General features: G+C 37.7%; 1 protein-coding gene across 3 annotated transcripts in view; it reads right to left on the minus strand.

Moving 5' to 3' along the window:
* The window catches only part of LOC131429870 (proton-coupled zinc antiporter SLC30A2-like), a 139,268-nt gene that overhangs the window by 50,542 nt on the left and 68,880 nt on the right, over positions 1 to 19,846 (minus strand). For all 3 annotated transcript variants that reach the window (XM_058594303.1, XM_058594300.1, XM_058594302.1), the window contains exons 3-4: positions 4,950 to 5,054; positions 4,538 to 4,658 (exon numbers count right to left, since the gene is read on the minus strand). In XM_058594303.1, coding sequence (XP_058450286.1) covers positions 4,538 to 4,658; positions 4,950 to 5,054 — 226 coding nt within the window. The remainder of the gene's footprint in view (positions 1 to 4,537; positions 4,659 to 4,949; positions 5,055 to 19,846) is intronic.

Raw genomic sequence — 19,846 nt, forward strand, 5'->3', positions numbered from 1 at the left:
AATAACTTTATTTGAGGTTTGGTTAGTAAAAAAAGCTTGTGCAATGAATGTTTTAAAATCATATTATATGGATATTTTCGGAACGGATTTGATGACTGAGAACCGGTAAACAATATGCCACTTGAACCAGTTAGTTCTGAAACGGTTTTCAAGATATATCAGTAAATCGGAAGTCGCTATCTTGGATCAAACATCATTTTCAAGCAGCCACTTTTCAAAACCGTTCCGGAAATACCCATATCATAAGAGTTTCAAATCAATATCAATGGACCGGAAGTCGACATCTTAGATTTCAGATTGATCTCAAACATCTATTTTGGATACCTACACATCGAAACCGTTTCGAAAATGTGCCATAGAAGTGCGTGCACATGACCGGCCCCCGCATAGCAGAGATCATTACGTTCGACAAAATATGTCGCAGTGCGGAGAAATTCTTTCCATCGAAAGGGAAAAGTGGCGGAAACTTTTTTCCCCGATATCCGAAATGGCGTGCGAGTGTTACGTATGCGACTACAAGAGGCAATTTCTTCCTATGTAATTTGTGGTCCAGGCGGGAGGCATCCTTGAGAATCACTGGTTACATACGAAAATCAGCTAATTGCATGTCAGTTTTGCGAACAACCTACTCTTTACGGCACGTCTGCACTGACACTGCGAAAAAGACAACCTCTCAGCACCGGTATCTAGCAAAACCCACTTCAACTAACATCGACTCGAACAGTGCTACAGACGATCAAGAGATGCCTCAAAACCACGACTACGAAAACACCAAAACCAACAACAACGACGACGACGGTAAAAAGGTTGAAAGTGCGATTTGTGAGCCAACGGTTCCCCAGCCGATATTGGATAGGAATAAGAATGGAGGATCAACGGAAATGATATGACGCTCACTACTTAAAAATCGTTATCCAAATACGAGAAAGACAAACACGCATCAAAAACATTCGAATATTATTCGCATTCAGTAAGTAAGAGTGAATTGCGTGAAAAAATTAAAATATAGAAAAAAATATTCAAATGTAGAACCAAGAAGAAAATCTACTATCTCGAATTTCGACGGACGATGACGATATTTGAATCCGTGAGGTTCGGATCACTGATGGTCACTGACTCTGATACTTTGGACACAAAAAAAAACAATTCAGTCTAGGAATGCACGCCACCTCACGAAATAAAGTGACAAAATTTTTGTATACAATCGGCATCAAAATAATAACTGATTGATTTTTACATTTAGATCACGGCAAGCTACTATTACATTTAAACTCCAATCCAGCAGTGATGCTTTTTTGCATGGAAATACTACTGAGTAAAAATTTCTGAAGTGGCCACCCCATTTTTCACGAGGTAACCGATTCTACAATAAGTGTTATTGGTTTGTAGTATTAGTATCTACGAACATGTTCGTGAAATATTTCGTCGATATTCGAATTTTTTATACTATTTTTAGTTACATTAACATTTATATACCTTTTCATTGTAATGCTTCCTGAAACTCAAGTTCTCTTTCGAATTATATGAAACTTTGCAAATGTATAAAAAACTATTTTTGTCATAGAATGAAGAAAATCTTGTTTAAAAATGTTCAGTTTTACTTAAATTTCTACTCAAATTTTCCAAAGAAATCGATATTAAAGTACCTTCTTCAGGCGATTTTTGTTTCTGTTAAATGCTAAAATGTTGCATATTTTATTGGTTTTCATAATCAACAAAAAAATTTTTGTGCTCAAATAGGGTTTTTGAAATATTTGATTTTTTGTATACGCGCGCTGTATGCAAAGAGCGCCGCGCGAGCGAGTCGGTATGGTGCGGCAGGGTTCGGTAGGGTGCGATGTCGTCGATGTGATTGAAGCGAGTTGCGACAGTTCGGACAAGTAGGCATAGAAAATGATTTTTTGCCTTTCTCATCTCAACTTTTTTAAATGTATGTAAAATAATAGTAAAAAGAAAATAATCATTATAGCAATGAAAAAAATTATGATGGAATTGAACAATGTAAAAATTGTTTCATGTGAAAAAAATTGTGTGATTTCTACTGTAACATTTCTGGAACCAGTTAACTGAAAACGCCATTAGAAATTTTTATTACGTCGATAATTAGACGGGTAATTAAAGTTGTTTGTGTCAAATCATGTAAAAAATTTCAATTATCAGCAAATTTATTGTACTTTACACAAACAAGACGGCTTCACCAATTTTAAAGAAATAAAACCCATCAAAATCAGCTCAAGAATCTACCATGGCGTGATCCGCAGAACCTTCCACCATACAAAGATCGTTGTCAGCTACTAAACCTTGAATCATTAGAACGTCGTCGTCGTCGTATACAACAAGCCGTAACAGTAGTGAAAATCCTGAATGGTGAAATTGATGTACCCGAACTGCTATCCCGTATAGATCTACGAACCTCTAGAAGAACTCGCGATGTATCGTTACTATCGACAAGATTTCATCGCACAAGTTTTGGATATCACGAGCCAGTTACTTCTATGATACGCACTTTTTCACAAGTAGATAGTGTCTTCGAGTTTGGCGACTCATAAAAAAAAATTGCATCCATCATACGCAGACTACAACTTCTGTGATATATTTTATTTAATTTAATTTTTGTATGTATTCTGCTTTTAATCAACGACAATTATATTAGTGTTCTGTGTGTATTATGTCATTATTTTTAGTATAGTTGAAAAGATAGTGGTCTTTATGCCTGGTTGAGAACTATGCCATTGAATGTGTTGGTAAACTCAAATGGGCTTTTTCCCACTCAAATCATTTAGACTACAATGTCCGATGATTCAGAACAAATAAATAAATAAATAAATAAATAAATTGTAGTATTTCGATGAATTTTTGCTGTAATATATAAGAGAAAATTAATAATATGAAAAGGGCATCATTACAGCACTAGGTAGATTAAAACAGCTTTCTCTATTAAACGTACGTCAGGAAATTTATTGATCACATATTATTTTACAATTTTTTTTAGTTTTTCGTGTGGGTTGGGCGCGAAAATAGTCAAGAAAAAAACAAAAGTTTGTTATCATTCCGGAAAAAAAAGATTAACGATACAAGTTCAGTGCATTTACTGCACTTCATGAGAAAGATTTTAAAATTAGAACTGAATTGAATTCTTTCGCAGCCTCACATGGGAAAAAATTTATCTTTGGAAGAACCGTGAAAAGACACGGGTAAAAAGTTAGTTTGCATCAAATCAAAACCAATCGAATTCCAACTGCGCATAATCTATTCAATTGAGTAAAGGATTCATTCAAACATATAAACTTTGATTTTTGCATGATAAACGAACCAGACATTTAGGATAGACAACAACAACATCGATTTAAAAACGTAATGGCGATTGAAACTACACGCGAATGTAAGATTTTTTCCAACAACGAAGTATTTGTTGTAAATGTTCTGTTCAAACCACCAGAAAATATAGAATAATCTAGAGTCGAACTTGTGAAATAATATGTGATTAATAAATTTCCTGACATACATTTCATAGAGAAAGCTGTTTTAATCTACCTAGTGCTGTAATGATGCCCTTTTCATATTATTCATTTTCTCTTATATATTACAGCAAAAATTCATCGAAATACTACAATTTAAAAAAGTTGAGATGAGAAAGGCAAAAAATCATTTTCTATGCCTACTTGTCCAAACTGTCGCAACTCGCTTCAATCACATCGACGACATCGCACCCTACCGAACCCTGCCGCACCATACCGACTCGCTCGCTCGGCGCACTTTGCATACAGCGCGCGTATACAAAAAATCAAATATTTCAAAAACCCTATTTGAGCACAAAAATTTTTTTGTTGATTATGAAAACCAACAAAATATGCAACATTTTAGCATTTAACAGAAACAAAAATCGCGTGAAGAAGGTACTTTAATATCGATTTCTTTGGAAAATTTGAGTAGAAATTTAAGTAAAACTGAACATTTTTAAACAAGTTTTTCTTCATTCTATGACAAAAATAGTTGTTTATGCATTTGCAAAGTTTCGTATAATTCGAAAGAGAACTTGAGTTTCAGGAAGCATTACAAAGAAAAGGTATATAAATGTTAATGTAACTAAAAATAGTATAAAAAATTCGAATATCGACGAAATATTTCACAAACATGTTCGTAGATACTAATACTACAAAACAAAAACACTTATTGTAAAATCGGTTACCTCGTGAAAAATAGGGGGGCCACTTCAGAAATTTTTACTCTACTATTAAGGAACATTTTCTCTTAAGCTTTGATGGAAGCAATTGAAACGTGAAGCAATTTCTTCATTTACTATTAAGCATAATGAAGAAGCACCTAATTCAACAAATAGTAACATCCTTGAGCTTGGGACCCAATTCACAATGCAATTTAATAACAATCAACTCACTCGATCTTGTCCTGGTAGAGAACAGAGAGGCAACTTTCGAGTGCACAGCGAAAGTCCACCTACTGCCAGACACGAACAGGTGAAGTGAGGGGGGGTCAATAGCAAGATAAAACTGGATGAGCAATTTGCCTGCTTTCTTACCTCTTGGTTGATGGTCTAGCAGCGATCCAGAGCGCGAACAACGATATCATAAAACTGGCCAAGTCGGCTAATAAATGCGCTGCATCTGTTGCTATGGCCAGGCTGTTGGAGTAGACGCCCCCTGGGAAGTGCAGTAGAGCGAAAGTGAAGCATTAAAATGACTGTAATAAGTCGAACAGTTAAACACGGCTGTCTTTGTTCTACGCACCTGTCCGGATATAAATTATAGCAAAAATTTTCAGATGAAGTTAACATGAAAGTAAATGGCTCTCGTTGAATTGATTGCCGTTGGGTTTTATTAACGTAATAGTTTAAATTTAACTTTAAAACCAGACTGGTGGTGGTGCAACAATCGAGAGAGGCAACATACACTGGAGTAACTTTGATTGAAGGGACAGTAACAATTAGTTACCTATTATCTCGGCGATCATGAAAATAACGCACAGCACGCTGGCGATAATTAATTTCTTCCTGGCCGTCTTGTCCACTCCGTTCGTTCTTGGCCGATGGCAGTGTGCTGAAAAGAAGACAAGATTGAGAAAGGGAAACAATCATCACTGCGTGGGAATATTATGCAAAAAATGCTGGAAAATGTTCCGAAAAGATACTGAGGCAAAATGCGATACAATAAAAGCACCATGGTGACGGTTCAAATACCACAACAAAAATCATAAAATGCGCTATGAAAGCAACAATCACAAAACCATAATCGTAGTCTTTATCGCCAGTGCTCCCTTGCGAGGAAATTTTGCTGTCAACGGACGAGGACGTTACTTTCGTTTTGAATCCAGAGCTCGGGGGCAGAGGATGAGATTTTCTACTTCATGAAAATTGCTATGTTTAGTTTATCCGCGAAGAATATTTCCTCTCGGATGGTCACGGTTTGTTATTCCGACCAATCTTAAATTTGTTTATGCTTATCAGAAGTTTAGTTTGTAGAAAATTACAAACAATCCAGCATTCTCATTGAAAGGATGTTTTTTGATCGGAGTACCGGAGACTCCTAGTGTTATATACCATTCGACTCAGAACGACGATATAGGAAAATGAATGTGTGTATGTGTACTTGTGCATCTTGTGTCCTCTCGATTTTCTCATTTAAAAGTTGCTATTAGTTCATTGATCAAGTTAGATAAGCAACTTCCGGAAACGACGCTATAATCCTGAAAGGGACATAACAGACAAACTGCACTATTCTCTCAGTGATAATTCAACCGATTTCGACTAATTTCTGTCCTTTTGAAAGTTTTAATATGGTCACAGGTCACGTAATCGTATAAGTAACACAACCGACAAGCAGCTTGACTCAATGATGGCTGAGCCGATTTAGACTTTCTTAGGTTATTGTCAGAGTGCAAGCATCACACGAAGCGTTAGGCCGCACGTGCAAAGTAAGTTACACATAAGTGAAGGCGATGTGCCAATAGTTCACTTAAGCTCATTTGAAGGATAAAATGTGGCTTTGGATCAATTGTAAATGGTTTTGTTTCCTTAAACGTTCGGTTATCAATACAATATGCTGTTAAAATTTCATTTTTCTTACGACACACAAATGTTAGTGCAGTCTTTCCTATGACGAATAAAAAATTCAATGGCGTTACATTTACTTACTTAACTTTTACTAAAAACTTACATTTTTTTAGTTTACCTTTACCTTTACCTTTATCTTCATCGAGCCAAATTCTGTTTTCAGAATTCTAGCTGTATTATACAAACTTACAATATAGATTTCAGTTTGAGGCTGATCGGACATAATGACAGTACACTGAATTCGACCAAAACAGCGTCCGACATAAACGTCATTCAAGCGAATTCATCTTCTTAATTTTGTCCTTTTATGACGTTGCATTGTCACAGTTGCATTGTCTTGTGATATCTCTATATCGTCTGGCATTCAAGTCGAGCAAAAATTTTGATTGTTTCTTTTACTGCAGTCTCAGTATTTTGCCTTTATCATATAGAAAGGCTATGCAATCACTGTGAAAACCGAGTGTCATATACCATTCGACTCAGTTCATCGAGATCACAAAATGTATGCATGTGTGTATGTGACAAATAAAGTCACTCGATTTTCTCAGAGATGGCTGAAACGTTTTTCTCAAACTCAGATTCGAATAAAAGGTCTTATGATCCCATAGATCACTATAGAATTTTATTCAGATCCGACTTCCGGTTCAGGAATTACAGGGTGATATGCATCACAAAATTGAAAAAAAAGTCACTCATTTTTCTCAGAGATGGCGTGACCGATTTTCACAAAATTAGATTCAAACAAAAGATGTTATAGTCCCATAAGTCAGTATTGATTTTTATCCTTAAGGAGTGTATCGAAAATAAGCTATTCACAAATTTTTCTTTCAAATTATGATAAAAAACGATATTTTATTCAAACTAAAAATAGACCCTTTATTGTTCGAGGTTAAACTTGAGCATAAAGAAAACCGAATGAAATTTAAGTTATTCCTTCACGAGTTTTCGAACTTTTGATCGAACGCTCTTCATCAAGTTCCGGTGGTGGTGAATCGCATTTTTTGGACAAATGAGCCCAAACTTTTTTGAACTCCTGCATGTTCCAAGCTGCCTTCTTGAAGACCCTCTTCACGATTGCCCAGTAACGTTCGATGTGTCGAAGCTGAGGACAATTTGGTGGATTGATATTTTTCTCAACGAAATTTATACTCTTTTCCTCAAGCCAATTGAGAGTGGTTTTGGCATAGTGACCCGACGCTAAATCCGGCCAAAACAGTGGAGGTGTACTATGCTTCTTATATAAAGGCAGCAATCTCTTCTGGAGACACTCAGATCGATAGATTTCGGCATTTATAGTTCCGGTAGTGTAAAAAATGGTTGATTTCAAACCACAGGAACATATTGCTTGCCATACCAGTACCTTTCGACCGAATTTTTCCACTTGAATCGACCTGTCCGCATCGCTCACATCCTCCCCAACGACGACAGTAAAGTATTGTGTACCTGGAAGGGTTTTTGAGTCCTCCTTTACATAAGTCTCATCGTCCATCAAAACGCATGCATCCGAACACTGCAAAAGACACGAATACAATTTCCGGGCCCTTGTTGCTACTCGCTTCTTCTATTCTACACTTTGTTTGGGGTTTTCTGCTTCTTGTAGTTCGTTCCTGCTTTTTTGGCCTAATCACGTATTGAGATAGATTTGTTCTTTATGATTACAGATACCACTTTCTGGTCCAGTTTCGGGTTGGAAGAACCGTATTTTCTGCCTCTTCCTGGTAGTTCATCCAAAGAATATTGTTCCCCAAACTTATTTTTTTATTTAAAAGACATCTTTATTCAGGCCTATTTGCGTACAAGCTTTACGTGGCCGATTGAGCCGATTTTTTAAATAAAAAATTCTTTGTATTCGATCTCGTTGTCACCCTTTTTCTAGGGGGAGAGGAGCTTCCATTTCCCTCCTGCGAGGATTGAGGGGCACTTTGTTCGTGGCTCGTCTCGTCGTCCATTGACACATCGGTGGCATTGTTGATTTCCGTCTTCTTTTCGTTTTCCTTGTTATTCGCAGTCTTGATCTCGTTGCTAGTTACTGTAGAAGCGCCTTGTTGTACATTGGTTGCAGTTGCTGTTTGGTTAGATGGTGAAGGTGATTTTGAAACAGGAGCACTGCACTCACTAGTTTCCGTTGTTGAGCGGTTGTCCTTGTTTTTGTTTGTTTTGTTTGTTTTCGCACTTTCAGTGCAAGGTTTGCCGTAGTGTGCAGGTTGTTCACAAAACTGACATGTAACCAGTTGATTTTCATACGTAATCAGCGTTTTACACGGATGTTTCCCGTCTTGATTAAAAATTATGTAAGATGGAATTGCTTTACGTAGTTGCATACGTACCACTCGCACGCCATTCCGGATACCCGGAAAAAAAATTCCGCCATACTTCCCTTTCGATGGAAAGAACTTCACCGTACTGCGACATAGTTTCCCGAACATACTCATCGCTGGACTGCGGGGGAAGGTCATGCACGCGTACTTGTATGGCATTGTCCACCATGTGCACAGGAATTTTGTATTTAATGTTGTCACACTCAACGCTGTGCACCTCGTTGTTAACCGAAGCGAATGCAATTGCATCGCTTTCACGTTTAAACATACACATTGTACACACAGTTAGACGCCTTGTTGAATTGAATCTCAGTTACATTATTAGCGTCTAGATGCATTCGTTCTTTAAGTAAGATTTCAATTTCATTTGCTGCTGGTCTAACTTTGCAACGCTTGAAATCTATACAAATTGAATTTGGCCTTGTTGGCCAAGTTTCAGGCTTTGTTAAATCGTATTTGACCATTCCGTACACTCTATTGTTCACTGCACTGTATTGTCTTTGTTTCTTTTGCTTCCACCGCAAACAATTTTCGACTGCGTTGGCTGAGATGCGAGCACGAACTGTTCCCCAAACTTATTAATGATAGTTTTAACACTGGCATGATGAATTCCAAACCGCTTCGCAAATTTTCGCATAGTAATACCCTTCTCGCTTAGCCATGTGTCCAGAATCTAAATTTTCACTTCCTTTTCAATACGCAACATTTTGAAAACGCAGATTTCAACCGCACAAACAAGTAAACAAACGAAAGCTGACAGCCAAACGCACAGCATGCTGTGATCTGAGCATGAATACACGGCTTAACCGACTTTCGGTTCCGGAATTACAAGAGAATATGTGCAAATCTATAAGAAAATGCGTACTCAACTTTTTCAGAAATTTCTTAACCGATTTTCGCAAACTAAGATGCAAATAAAAGATTTTAAAATACTTTAGAAAGTCCCCGAGAAATTTATCCACAGATCCGACATCCGGTTCCGGTATTACAGCGCAATAAGCGTAAAATTTTCAATTTCTTTAGTATTTTCTCAAAAGCGATGGCGAAACAAGGTGTGAATTTTTTAAAACTTACTGATAAATTCATCTAGTTGGCAGACCTCGTTAGTAAGTGAATAAATAAATCTACTTGGGACTACTAGTCCCCGGTTTCCGCTTCCGAATGCACCAGCAATAATGGATAACAGTTCAAAAAACGGAATTCACTTCGATTTTTCAGCAAATGTTAGGCAGATTTTTACGAATCATGATTCAAATTGAAGCTCTCAGTGTCCCAAAAGATGCTGTGACATTTCATCCAGATCCGACGCCCGGTTCCGAAATTATAAGTATCAAAACTTTCAAACTGACATACAAAATTATGAAAAGCCGGTACGCATCGGTACGTGCTGGTACGGAAGAAGAAAACACCACCGCCTAGCGCGTGCTTTGTTCAATTTTGTATAGCATGGAGGGTTTCCACATTTAAATCTATAATAACTTGACATAACTGTTCATAAATTGAAAAAGTTATGATAGTTTATACCTATATAAAGTTTCAGACTTGAAGAAAGAAAAAAATCTTGACAGAATCTTATAGTGGTGTTTTTGAAAATATGAATAATATGAGAAAAGCATCATTACACCACTAGATGAATTAAAAAAGGTTTTCTTTTTGAAACTTACAATGACAAAGGTTCAATGTTTCAGACAACTGAAACTATACAGGCTTTTGGCTCATGACAAGAATTCGTTATTGAAAAGACGATGAACTGAAGCGGGCTTAAATCAAGATGACATCGGATTAAAATTAAAATTGGAGTGAAAAACAATACTGCCGGTAGATAATGTCAGAGGCATACCCGAACTGACGTAAATGCCAATAAAATACATGTTTAAGGTCATCGTCCATGCGCGCGGGTGGTTTTCGGAAATTTTGAAAAATTTGCCAAAACCAAAAACATACAGACCTTTAAAAAACTTTTATCTAGGGCAAAAATGGCTGAAAAATTCGGAGGATTTTCCGAGTGTTATCAAAAATAGCTCTAAAAACGAGTGTTTTTATGATCTTTCACAATTATTACACACATTCAAACTAAAGCGGATTTTCTTCAGTTCATTGCAAATTGATCTTATTCTGTGTAAACCTTAGAAAACTTTACCAAACTAACGTTATTCCGTTTCTAAATTGAATTAGCATCGTTGTGAAATAATGTGTGTTTCATTTAGTACTTCCAAATCTTAAAAATACAACGAAATCAGTTATATGAAAGTCGTTGATTTACCATGAAAAGCGTGGAAAGCTGTGTCTAAATGTAATTCTTACAGCCAGCAAAAGGTTTATTCTAAAAATTTTCATATCATCTCATTATTTTTCCAAATAATTGTAAAAAATCGCAAAAATACTTATTTTTCGGAAATATTTTTGGTAACACTCGGAAAATCATCCGAATTTCTCAGCCATTTTTGCCCTGCAGATAGATAAAAGTTTTTGAAAGGTATGTATGCTTTTGGTTTTGGTAAATTATTAAAAACTTCCATCGCAAATTTCCGAAAACCACCCGCGCGCATGGTACTTGGACGATGGCCTTAATATCATGGCCTTTTGAATTATATCTAACCAAGGCAAAAACTCGCTCATAAGATTCGATTTTTTCTATTCATCAGCTCACTTCATGATTTACGATGCAATCCGTAAAATGATGGTAAAGATGAAACTCATCGCTGATCTAAACAAACACACTCACCTATACAGAGCACAGCTGACATCAAATTATGATGGTATTGATGGTTCTCAGTTTTGATTTCTTAGCATTTAACTCTCATTCCTAGTTTTAAAAAGTGAGTACTGAGTTTGGCATCACCGTACCGATCTACACCGGTGAGTGTATGCTTCAACCACAGAGCTGCCAACACAACTCAGTTTTTGCTGGTACTCAAAACGAGAACGAGCTTGAATGTGCGAAAACAAAAGTCGAACCGTAGCGTGATGTATACCATAAACGATTGAATTTCATGTTTCGAGCTGAACACAGCTGGTTACTTAACCGAATGCGTTATACAGCATACGAGAACATATCTTGAGAATTGGATTGAAATGGCATCGATTCGAACGTTGGCCCCCCATGGCAACTCAGGTGGATGGGGAATACAAGCGAGACAGTGTCATAATAATCTGATTCAGTGTGTACAAACACATCAAATCACAAATCATGAATCGTCTCTCAGTAGATTCTAATATTTGATGGGTACTCAGCGCTCATATGCTTGAGCGGTACACCCAAACCTCCGTTTACGAACACTTTTTATACGTTACCTCTTTTTACGTACCTCTTTTCACGAACCAAATCCCAAATAACGTAAACTTTTTTTACGAACCAAATTCCAAATAACGTAAACTTTTTTTACGAATCTACTTCGTAAAAAGAGGTTTTGTCATTCATCGAAAGCGATTTCCCACTCCATGGAAACTACTACAATATAGATATTTTAGGAACGGGTTTAAAGAGTAGATTCCGGAAAATGATGCTTGAGGTAAAGGGTGATTTTTTAAGAGCTTGAGAACTTTTTTAAACAATAAAACGCATAAAATTTGCAAAATCTCATCGGTTCTTTATTTTAAACGTTAGATTGGTACATGACATTTACTTTTTGAAGATAATTTCATTTAAATGTTGACCGCGGCTGCGTCTTAGGTGGTCCATTCGGAAAGTCCAATTTTGGGCAACTTTTTCGAGCATTTCGGCCGGAATAGCCCGAATTTCTTCGGAAATGTTGTCTTCCAAAGCTGGAATAGTTACTGGCTTATTTCTGTAGACTTTAGACTTGACGTAGCCCCACAAAAAATAGTCTAAAGGCGTCAAATCGCATGATCTTGGTGGCCAACTTACCGGTCCATTTCTTGAGATGAATTGTTCTCCGAAGTTTTCCCTCAAAATGGCCATAGAATCGCGAGCTGTGTGGCATGTAGCGCCATCTTGTTGAAACCACATGTCAACCAAGTTCAGTTCTTCCATTTTTGGCAACAAAAAGTTTGTTAGCATCGAACGATAGCGATCGCCATTCACTGTAACGTTGCGTCCAACAGCATCTTTGAAAAAATACGGTCCAATGATTCCACCAGCGTACAAACCACACCAAACAGTGCATTTTTCGGGATGCATGGGCAGTTCTTGAACGGCTTCTGGTTGCTCTTCACTCCAAATGCGGCAATTTTGCTTATTTACGTAGCCATTCAACCAGAAATGAGCCTCATCGCTGAACAAAATTTGTCGATAAAAAAGCGGATTTTCCGAATGGACCACCTAAGACGCAGCCGCGGTCAACATTTAAATGAAATTATCTTCAAAAAGTAAATGTCATGTACCAATCTAACGTTTAAAATAAAGAACCGATGAGATTTTGCAAATTTTATGCGTTTTATTGTTTAAAAAAGTTCTCAAGCTCTTAAAAAATCACCCTTTATTTTGGAAATCCAAGATGGCGACTTCCGGTTGATTGATATTCTTTGAAAACCCATACAATATGGGTATTTCCGGAACGGAATTTATGAGTAGATGTCGGAAAATTATGTTTGAAGTGGTTCTCAAATCCAAGATGGCGACTTCCGGTGTGTTGATATTCCTTGAAAACCCTTGCAATATGGGTATTTTCGGAACGGAATTGATGAGTAGATGTCGGAAAATTATGTTTGAAGTGGTTCTCAAATCCAAGATGGCGACTTCCGGTGTGTTGATATTCCTTGAAAACCCTTGCAATATGGGTATTTTCGGAACGGAATTGATGAGTAGATGTCGGAAAATTATGTTTGAAGTGGTTCTCAAATCCAAGATAGCGACTTCCGGTGTGTTGATATTCCTTGAAAGCCCTTACAATATGGGTATTTTCGGAACGGAATTGATGAGTAGATGTCGGAAAATTATGTTTGAAGTGGTTCTCAAATCCAAGATGGCGACTTCCGGTGTGTTGATATTCCTTGAAAACCCTTGCAATATGGGTATTTTCGGAACGGAATTGATGAGTAGATGTCGGAAAATTATGTTCGAAGTGGTTCTCAAATCCAAGATGGCGGCTTCCGGTGTGTTGATATTCCTTGAAAACCCATACAATATGGATATATTCGGGACGGAATTGATGAGTAGATGTCAGAAAACGATGTTTGAGGTAGTTTTGAAATTCAAGATGGCGACTTCCGGTTTGCTAATATTCCTTGAAAACCCTTACAATATGGGTATTTTCGGAACGGGGTTAATGAGTAGATGTCGGAAAATGATGTTTGAAGTGGTTCTGAAATCCAAGATAACGACTTCCGGTTTGTTGATATTTCTTGAAAACCCATACAATATGGGTATTTTCGGAACGGAATCGATGAGTAGATGTCAGAAAATGATGTTTGAGATGGTTTTGAAATTCAAGATGGCGACTTCCGGTTTGTTGATATTCCTTGGAAACCCATACAATATGGGTATTTTCGGAACGGGGTTAATGAGTAGATGTCGGAAAATGATGTTTGAGGTGGTTCTGAAATCCAAGATGTCGACTGCCGGTTTATCGATATTCCTTGAAAACCCTTGCAATATGGGTATTTTCGGAACGGAATTGATGAGTAGATGTCGGAAAATTATGTTTGAAGTGGTTCTCAAATCCAAGATGGGGATTTCCGGTGTGTTGATATTCCTTGAAAACCTATACAATATGGATATTTTCGGAACGGAATTTATGAGTAGATGTCAGAAAACGATGTTTGAGGTTGTTTTGAAATTCAAGATGGCGACTTCCGGTTTGTTGATATTCCTTGAAAACCCATACAATATAGGTATTTTCGAACGGAATTGATGAGTAGATGTCAGAAAATGATGTTACGTCTACTTTTAAATCTCTTTCCGAAAGTACCCATATTGTAAGGGGTTTCAAGGAATATCAACAAATCGGAAGTTACCATCTTGGATTCAAGAACCACCTCAAACATCGTGTTCTGACAACTACTCATCAATCCCGTTCCGAAAATACTCATATTGTAAGGGTTTTCAAGGAATATCAAGAAACCGGAAGTTGCTATCTTGGAACTAAGAACCACCTCAAACATTGTTTTCCGACATCTACTCATCAATCCCGTTCTGAAAATACCCATTATGTAAGGGTTTTCAAGGAATATCAACAAACCGGATGTCACCATATTGGATGTCAGAACCACCTCAAACATCGTTTTCTCATATCTACTCATCAATCCCTTTCCGAAAATATCTATATTGTAAGGGTTTTCAAGGAATATCAACAAACCGGAAGTAGCCATCTTGGATTTCAGAACCACTTCAAACATCATTTTCCGACATCTACTCATTAATCCCGTTTCAAAAATACCCATATTGTAAGGGTTTTCAAGGAATATCAACAAACCGAAAGTAGCCATCTTGAATTTCAAAACTACCTCAAACATCGTTTTCTGATATCTACTCATTAACCCCGTTTCGAAAATACCCATATTGCAAGGGTTTTCAAGGAATATCAACAAACCGGAAGTCGCCATCTTGAATTTCAAAACTACCCGAACATCGTTCTCTGACATCTACTCATCAATTCCGTTCCGAAAATACCCATATTGCAAGGGTTTTCAAGAAACCGGAAGTCGCCATCTTGAATTTCAAAACTACCTCAAACATCGTTCTCTGACATCTACTCATCAATTCCGTTCCGAAAATACCCATATTGCAAGAGTTTTCAAGGAATATCAACAAACCGGAAGTCGCCATCTTGAATTTCAAAACTACCTCAAACATCGTTTGCTGACATCTACTCATCAATTCCGTTCCGAAAATATCCATATTGTAAGGGTTTTCAAGGAATATCAAGAAACCGGAAGTCGCCATCTTGGATTTCAGAACCACTTCAAACATCGTTTTCCGACATCTACTCATCAATTCCGTTCCGAAAATACCCATATTGCAAGGGTTTTCAAGGAATATCGATAAACCGGAAGTCGACATCTTGGATTTCAGAACCACCTCAAACATCATTTTCCGACATCTACTCATTAACCCCGTTCCGAAAATACCCATATTGTAAGGGTTTTCAAGGAATATCAACAAACCGGAAGTCGCCATCTTGAATTTCAAAACTACCCAAACATCGTTCTCTGACATCTGCTCATCAATTCCGTTCCGAAAATACCCATATTGCAAGGGTTTTCAAGAAACCGGAAGTCGCCATCTTGAATTTCAAAACTACCTCAAACATCGTTCTCTGACATCTACTCATCAATTCCGTTCCGAAAATACCCATATTGCAAGAGTTTTCAAGGAATATCAACAAACCGGAAGTCGCCATCTTGAATTTCAAAACTACCTCAAACATCGTTTTCTGACATCTACTCATCAATTCCGTTCCGAAAATATCCATATTGTAAGGGTTTTCAAGGAATATCAAGAAACCGGAAGTCGCCATCTTGGATTTCAGAACCACTTCAAACATCGTTTTCCGACATCTACTCATCAATTCCGTTCCGAAGATACCCATCAAACATCATTTTCTTGCACTTACTCTTCACATCCGTTCCGAAAATAAACATATGATGCGCGGTTTCCACAATAATCACACAAAACTTTTTTTACGAAGTAAATTCCAAATAACGTAAACTTTTTTTACGAACCAAATCCCAAATAACGTAAACTTTTTTTACGAACTACCTCTTTTTACGAACCCCCGTTTAGTTCGTAAATGGAGGTTTCGGTGTATAGAACGAGAAGACTGGTCGTGAGGCGTCTAGGATTTAGATCATTGATCGATGTACGCTTACCAACTCGGTGCTGTCATAGAACTCTGTCTATCACAGCTCAGGGTGGCGAAAATGGTAAACGCGTATGTACGGATTGCATAAGTCCGCAGGTTCTAGCCCTGCCTCTGAAAGTATCTTTTTCCAAAACAATCATCTTTTCTGTGAGTTTCTCATTCATTTGGCTTCTTCGATACATGTTTCCACTCAGTTATTGCAAAACTGATTAGCCAATCACTTTTTTATTAATCAATGAATTTTCATTACCACGAATTTACTCATGCTGGTAATTGTAAACAATTCCAAAGAGTATTTTGATTGAGTTTTATGTCCAACAATATTACTAATGGTATGATTGCAGTAGTTTAGTGTGTAAAGCTATACAGTACGGATACGAAACTAATATCATTCTCATTACCTGAAAAACGCAAATATGGGTTTCCCATATAATTCTAAAAACTTGATTTTCGTTCACGTCCGAAACATCTGAAATGTCTAAAATTCGATACTCTAATGAAGTAAAAAAGTAAGTTAAACTGAACTTACGAAATGATGAGTCGGAGACGAAACGCGAAAAAAAATAAATTGTGTTTTAAACACAAACCAGCTACATATCTAAAACTATTGGAAATATTTCCTTAATTTGTCATAGATATTTCCTAATCGCGCAGAGTTGTTACTACTTTTGAAAAAAATCTAACCACAATCATTGCCATATTCTTATCCCTCGTTGCCAGGATGATTTTGAAAAGCCAACCCGTACTAAAGCAAGACATATTCACTTTAAAAAAAACTTCAGCGAAATTTAGTTGTATTGTGAAGTTGAGCACTTTTATAACTGTCATCACGAAAAAACGCTCCGTTCGCAGAAACCCCAGGGGAGTAATTCCGACCTTGAATGAAACTGTGTGCATGAATGAATAGTCGCAATGCAAGCGAATTGTAAGTTAGATAGAAAAAAGCAACGTCAACGCAATTGTTGCTTTATTCACTTGCAACCGCTGACGACAATTGCGACAGTTTTGAAAGTTAGAGCAACTCGGAATCTGTATCTTTCCGGGACTGTTTAAACCACATTTTCCTTTTGTTAGATAGCGTGAGTGTTTCGGGGTTAGCGGATATCTCTATTAACTGAGTCCATAGATGTGCCATAGTTCAACTGAAACATCATGAAGAATTCAAACTTAATTTAAACTTTGTCTTCGCCTCATAGTTCTAGCGATCGACTAGAGTGTTCCGTCCGGAGATAGTCGACGATAGAGTAGAGTCTCTCGACACTCCCGTACCAGTCGAAATTTATACCAATGAATTAAATTGACCGCCACGACGAAGATGAATGAGGTGCCAGAAATGGGTTACACAAACAAGCTGTTCCAACATCCGGCAACTGCTCACCACCACCACGACAGACGGATGCCACGATGGCGAAGAATTGAGGAGAGATTACGCGCCTTTTTGCGGATGGATCCAATCGTGGCTCATACATATTTGCATCATCATCATCATCATCATCATCATCATCAGGATACGGCGGGAAAGGGAGGATGCTGTCCGCACCGAAGCCTGATGTACTGCAACCGAGGCGTGAAAACTTTGCCACCGCGGCTCCGGTTCATAAATCATTGCTCAAGCTCGAACTTTGAACTGATTGTTGGCACGGATGGTGATGGCGTGGGACCTTGATGCCGGCGATGACGATGATGAAGATGAAGTTTACTACAGTTTAATCACTATTACTCAACCGCAAGGGACCCAAACTTTGCGGTCTAGTGGTCAATTGTCTGTATGGAAGATTTGGGAGCGTTTGCATGCTCTGACGCTTTGCCGAATTGATGCAGGACGGCAGCTAATTCTCTATCGATTTAGGTGGTCTGATGTAATTCGCGGTAATTTAGTTTGGAACTGATATTTGGGTGGAAGTTTGAGAGGTATGAATTATGCCTAAATTTTATTGAAGAATTATTTTATACTGACTAAGACAATGTTGATTCGGAATTTCTGTGCAATAACAAAATGAGAACTGATTTAGATCATTGATCGAATTTGAAGATTAAATAACTGTCATTTGCAGTCTCGAAAACCGTAAAAGTAACAATTGCTCAATTTTCTCGGAGATTACTGAGCCAATTTAGGCAATCCCACAGGGTCGCTCAAAAGTTACCATTGACAACTGAATGAACTGGGAAGTGGATGATATGACCAATCTTTACATGCTTTGAATTGTGAATGTAAGTGAATCGCGACGCTCCTTTATGTGCATCAGTAAATATGTATATATTTTTAAGTGTGTAGATCACCTCCAGTTATGAAACAAAACGTTCTATTTTTCGGAGATATCTCTACCGATCTCGACTACCTTGGACTCGTTTGAAAGCTATGCTATCAGTTCGCTTTCACATCTCATCCAAGTCAGTCGATAAAACAAAACCGCTTACGCTCGGAACGGAAGAATCCAAGTACAGTATTGTGTAGTGAACAATAGAACGACCTCGAAATGAGTGAACCAAACGAACAAAAGCTACCGCCGACACGAAAGAATACAATTGTTGTTGACTTCAGGCAGTGCAAAATTCGACCTTCGATACGAGAACTTGAAGGTTTGCTTAAGGAGCCGATGCATCTTGACATTAAACGTGTGCATTTACTTCAATGCAATAAGACGAATAATGTTCTTTACATACAGTTTTATAAAGAGTTGGATGCAATTCAATTCGCAAAAGACAATAACAATGTGCACTATGTGGAGCACGAGAACATTAAATACAACATTCCAGTATATATGGAAGATAGTGCTACAGAAGTGCGCGTGCATGATCTTCCCTCAAGCGTCACCGATTTTTATATTCGCAAAACTATGTCCCAATACGGGGAGATTCTCTCTATCGAAAAAGAAAAGTGGAAGAATTTTTTCCCCGGTATTCTAAATGGTTTACGTTTGTTACGCATGTGCTTGAGGAGGCCTATACCTTCTTATGTGACATTCGGTCAAGATACAAGAATACCGTGCAAATCACTTGTTACCTATGACAATCAGATGGCCACATGTCAATATTGACAAAAAGCTGTTCACTACGGTAAGCCATGTGATAAACTGGACAAGGAGACAACTACACCAAAGAACAACGGTGCTTCCTTCACACCAACCCCAAGCAACCCCAGTACACCTGTGACAGTCACCAACAACAATGAAGCATCCCCTTCAACGAAACCATCACTATCCCCTATAAAACAAAGTACACCAGTTGCAGTTAACAACTTACCCTCCAACCAACCAGCAACTGCAACCAATGAACAACAAGGCGCATCTATAGCAACTCTCAACGAGCCCAAGACTACGTTCAACAAGGACAACGAAAAGAAAACTGAAATCACACACAACACCGACTATGAAGCAATGGATGATGAGATAAGCCGCGGACGAAGTGACCCCCGATCCTCGTTGCATGGAAATGGAAACTCATCTCCCCCTAGAAAAAGGGTGACAACGAGATCCAATAGCAAAAAAAAAATTTAAGTAACAAAAATGTAAACCAATCGGCCACGTAAAGCTTTTACCCAAAAAGGCCAGAATACAAATTTAATTACAAAAAAAAACAAAAAAAAGCTATGCTATAGTCACAAATCATTTTCAAATGGGTAACTCCGTTAAGATAATCTTTTTGCCTTTCTCATATAGAAAGGCAATGCAATAACTGTGGAAGCCGACTTTTTAACC

This window comes from Malaya genurostris, chromosome 2, assembly GCF_030247185.1.
Source record: "Malaya genurostris strain Urasoe2022 chromosome 2, Malgen_1.1, whole genome shotgun sequence".
Lineage (NCBI taxonomy): Eukaryota > Metazoa > Arthropoda > Insecta > Diptera > Culicidae > Malaya > Malaya genurostris.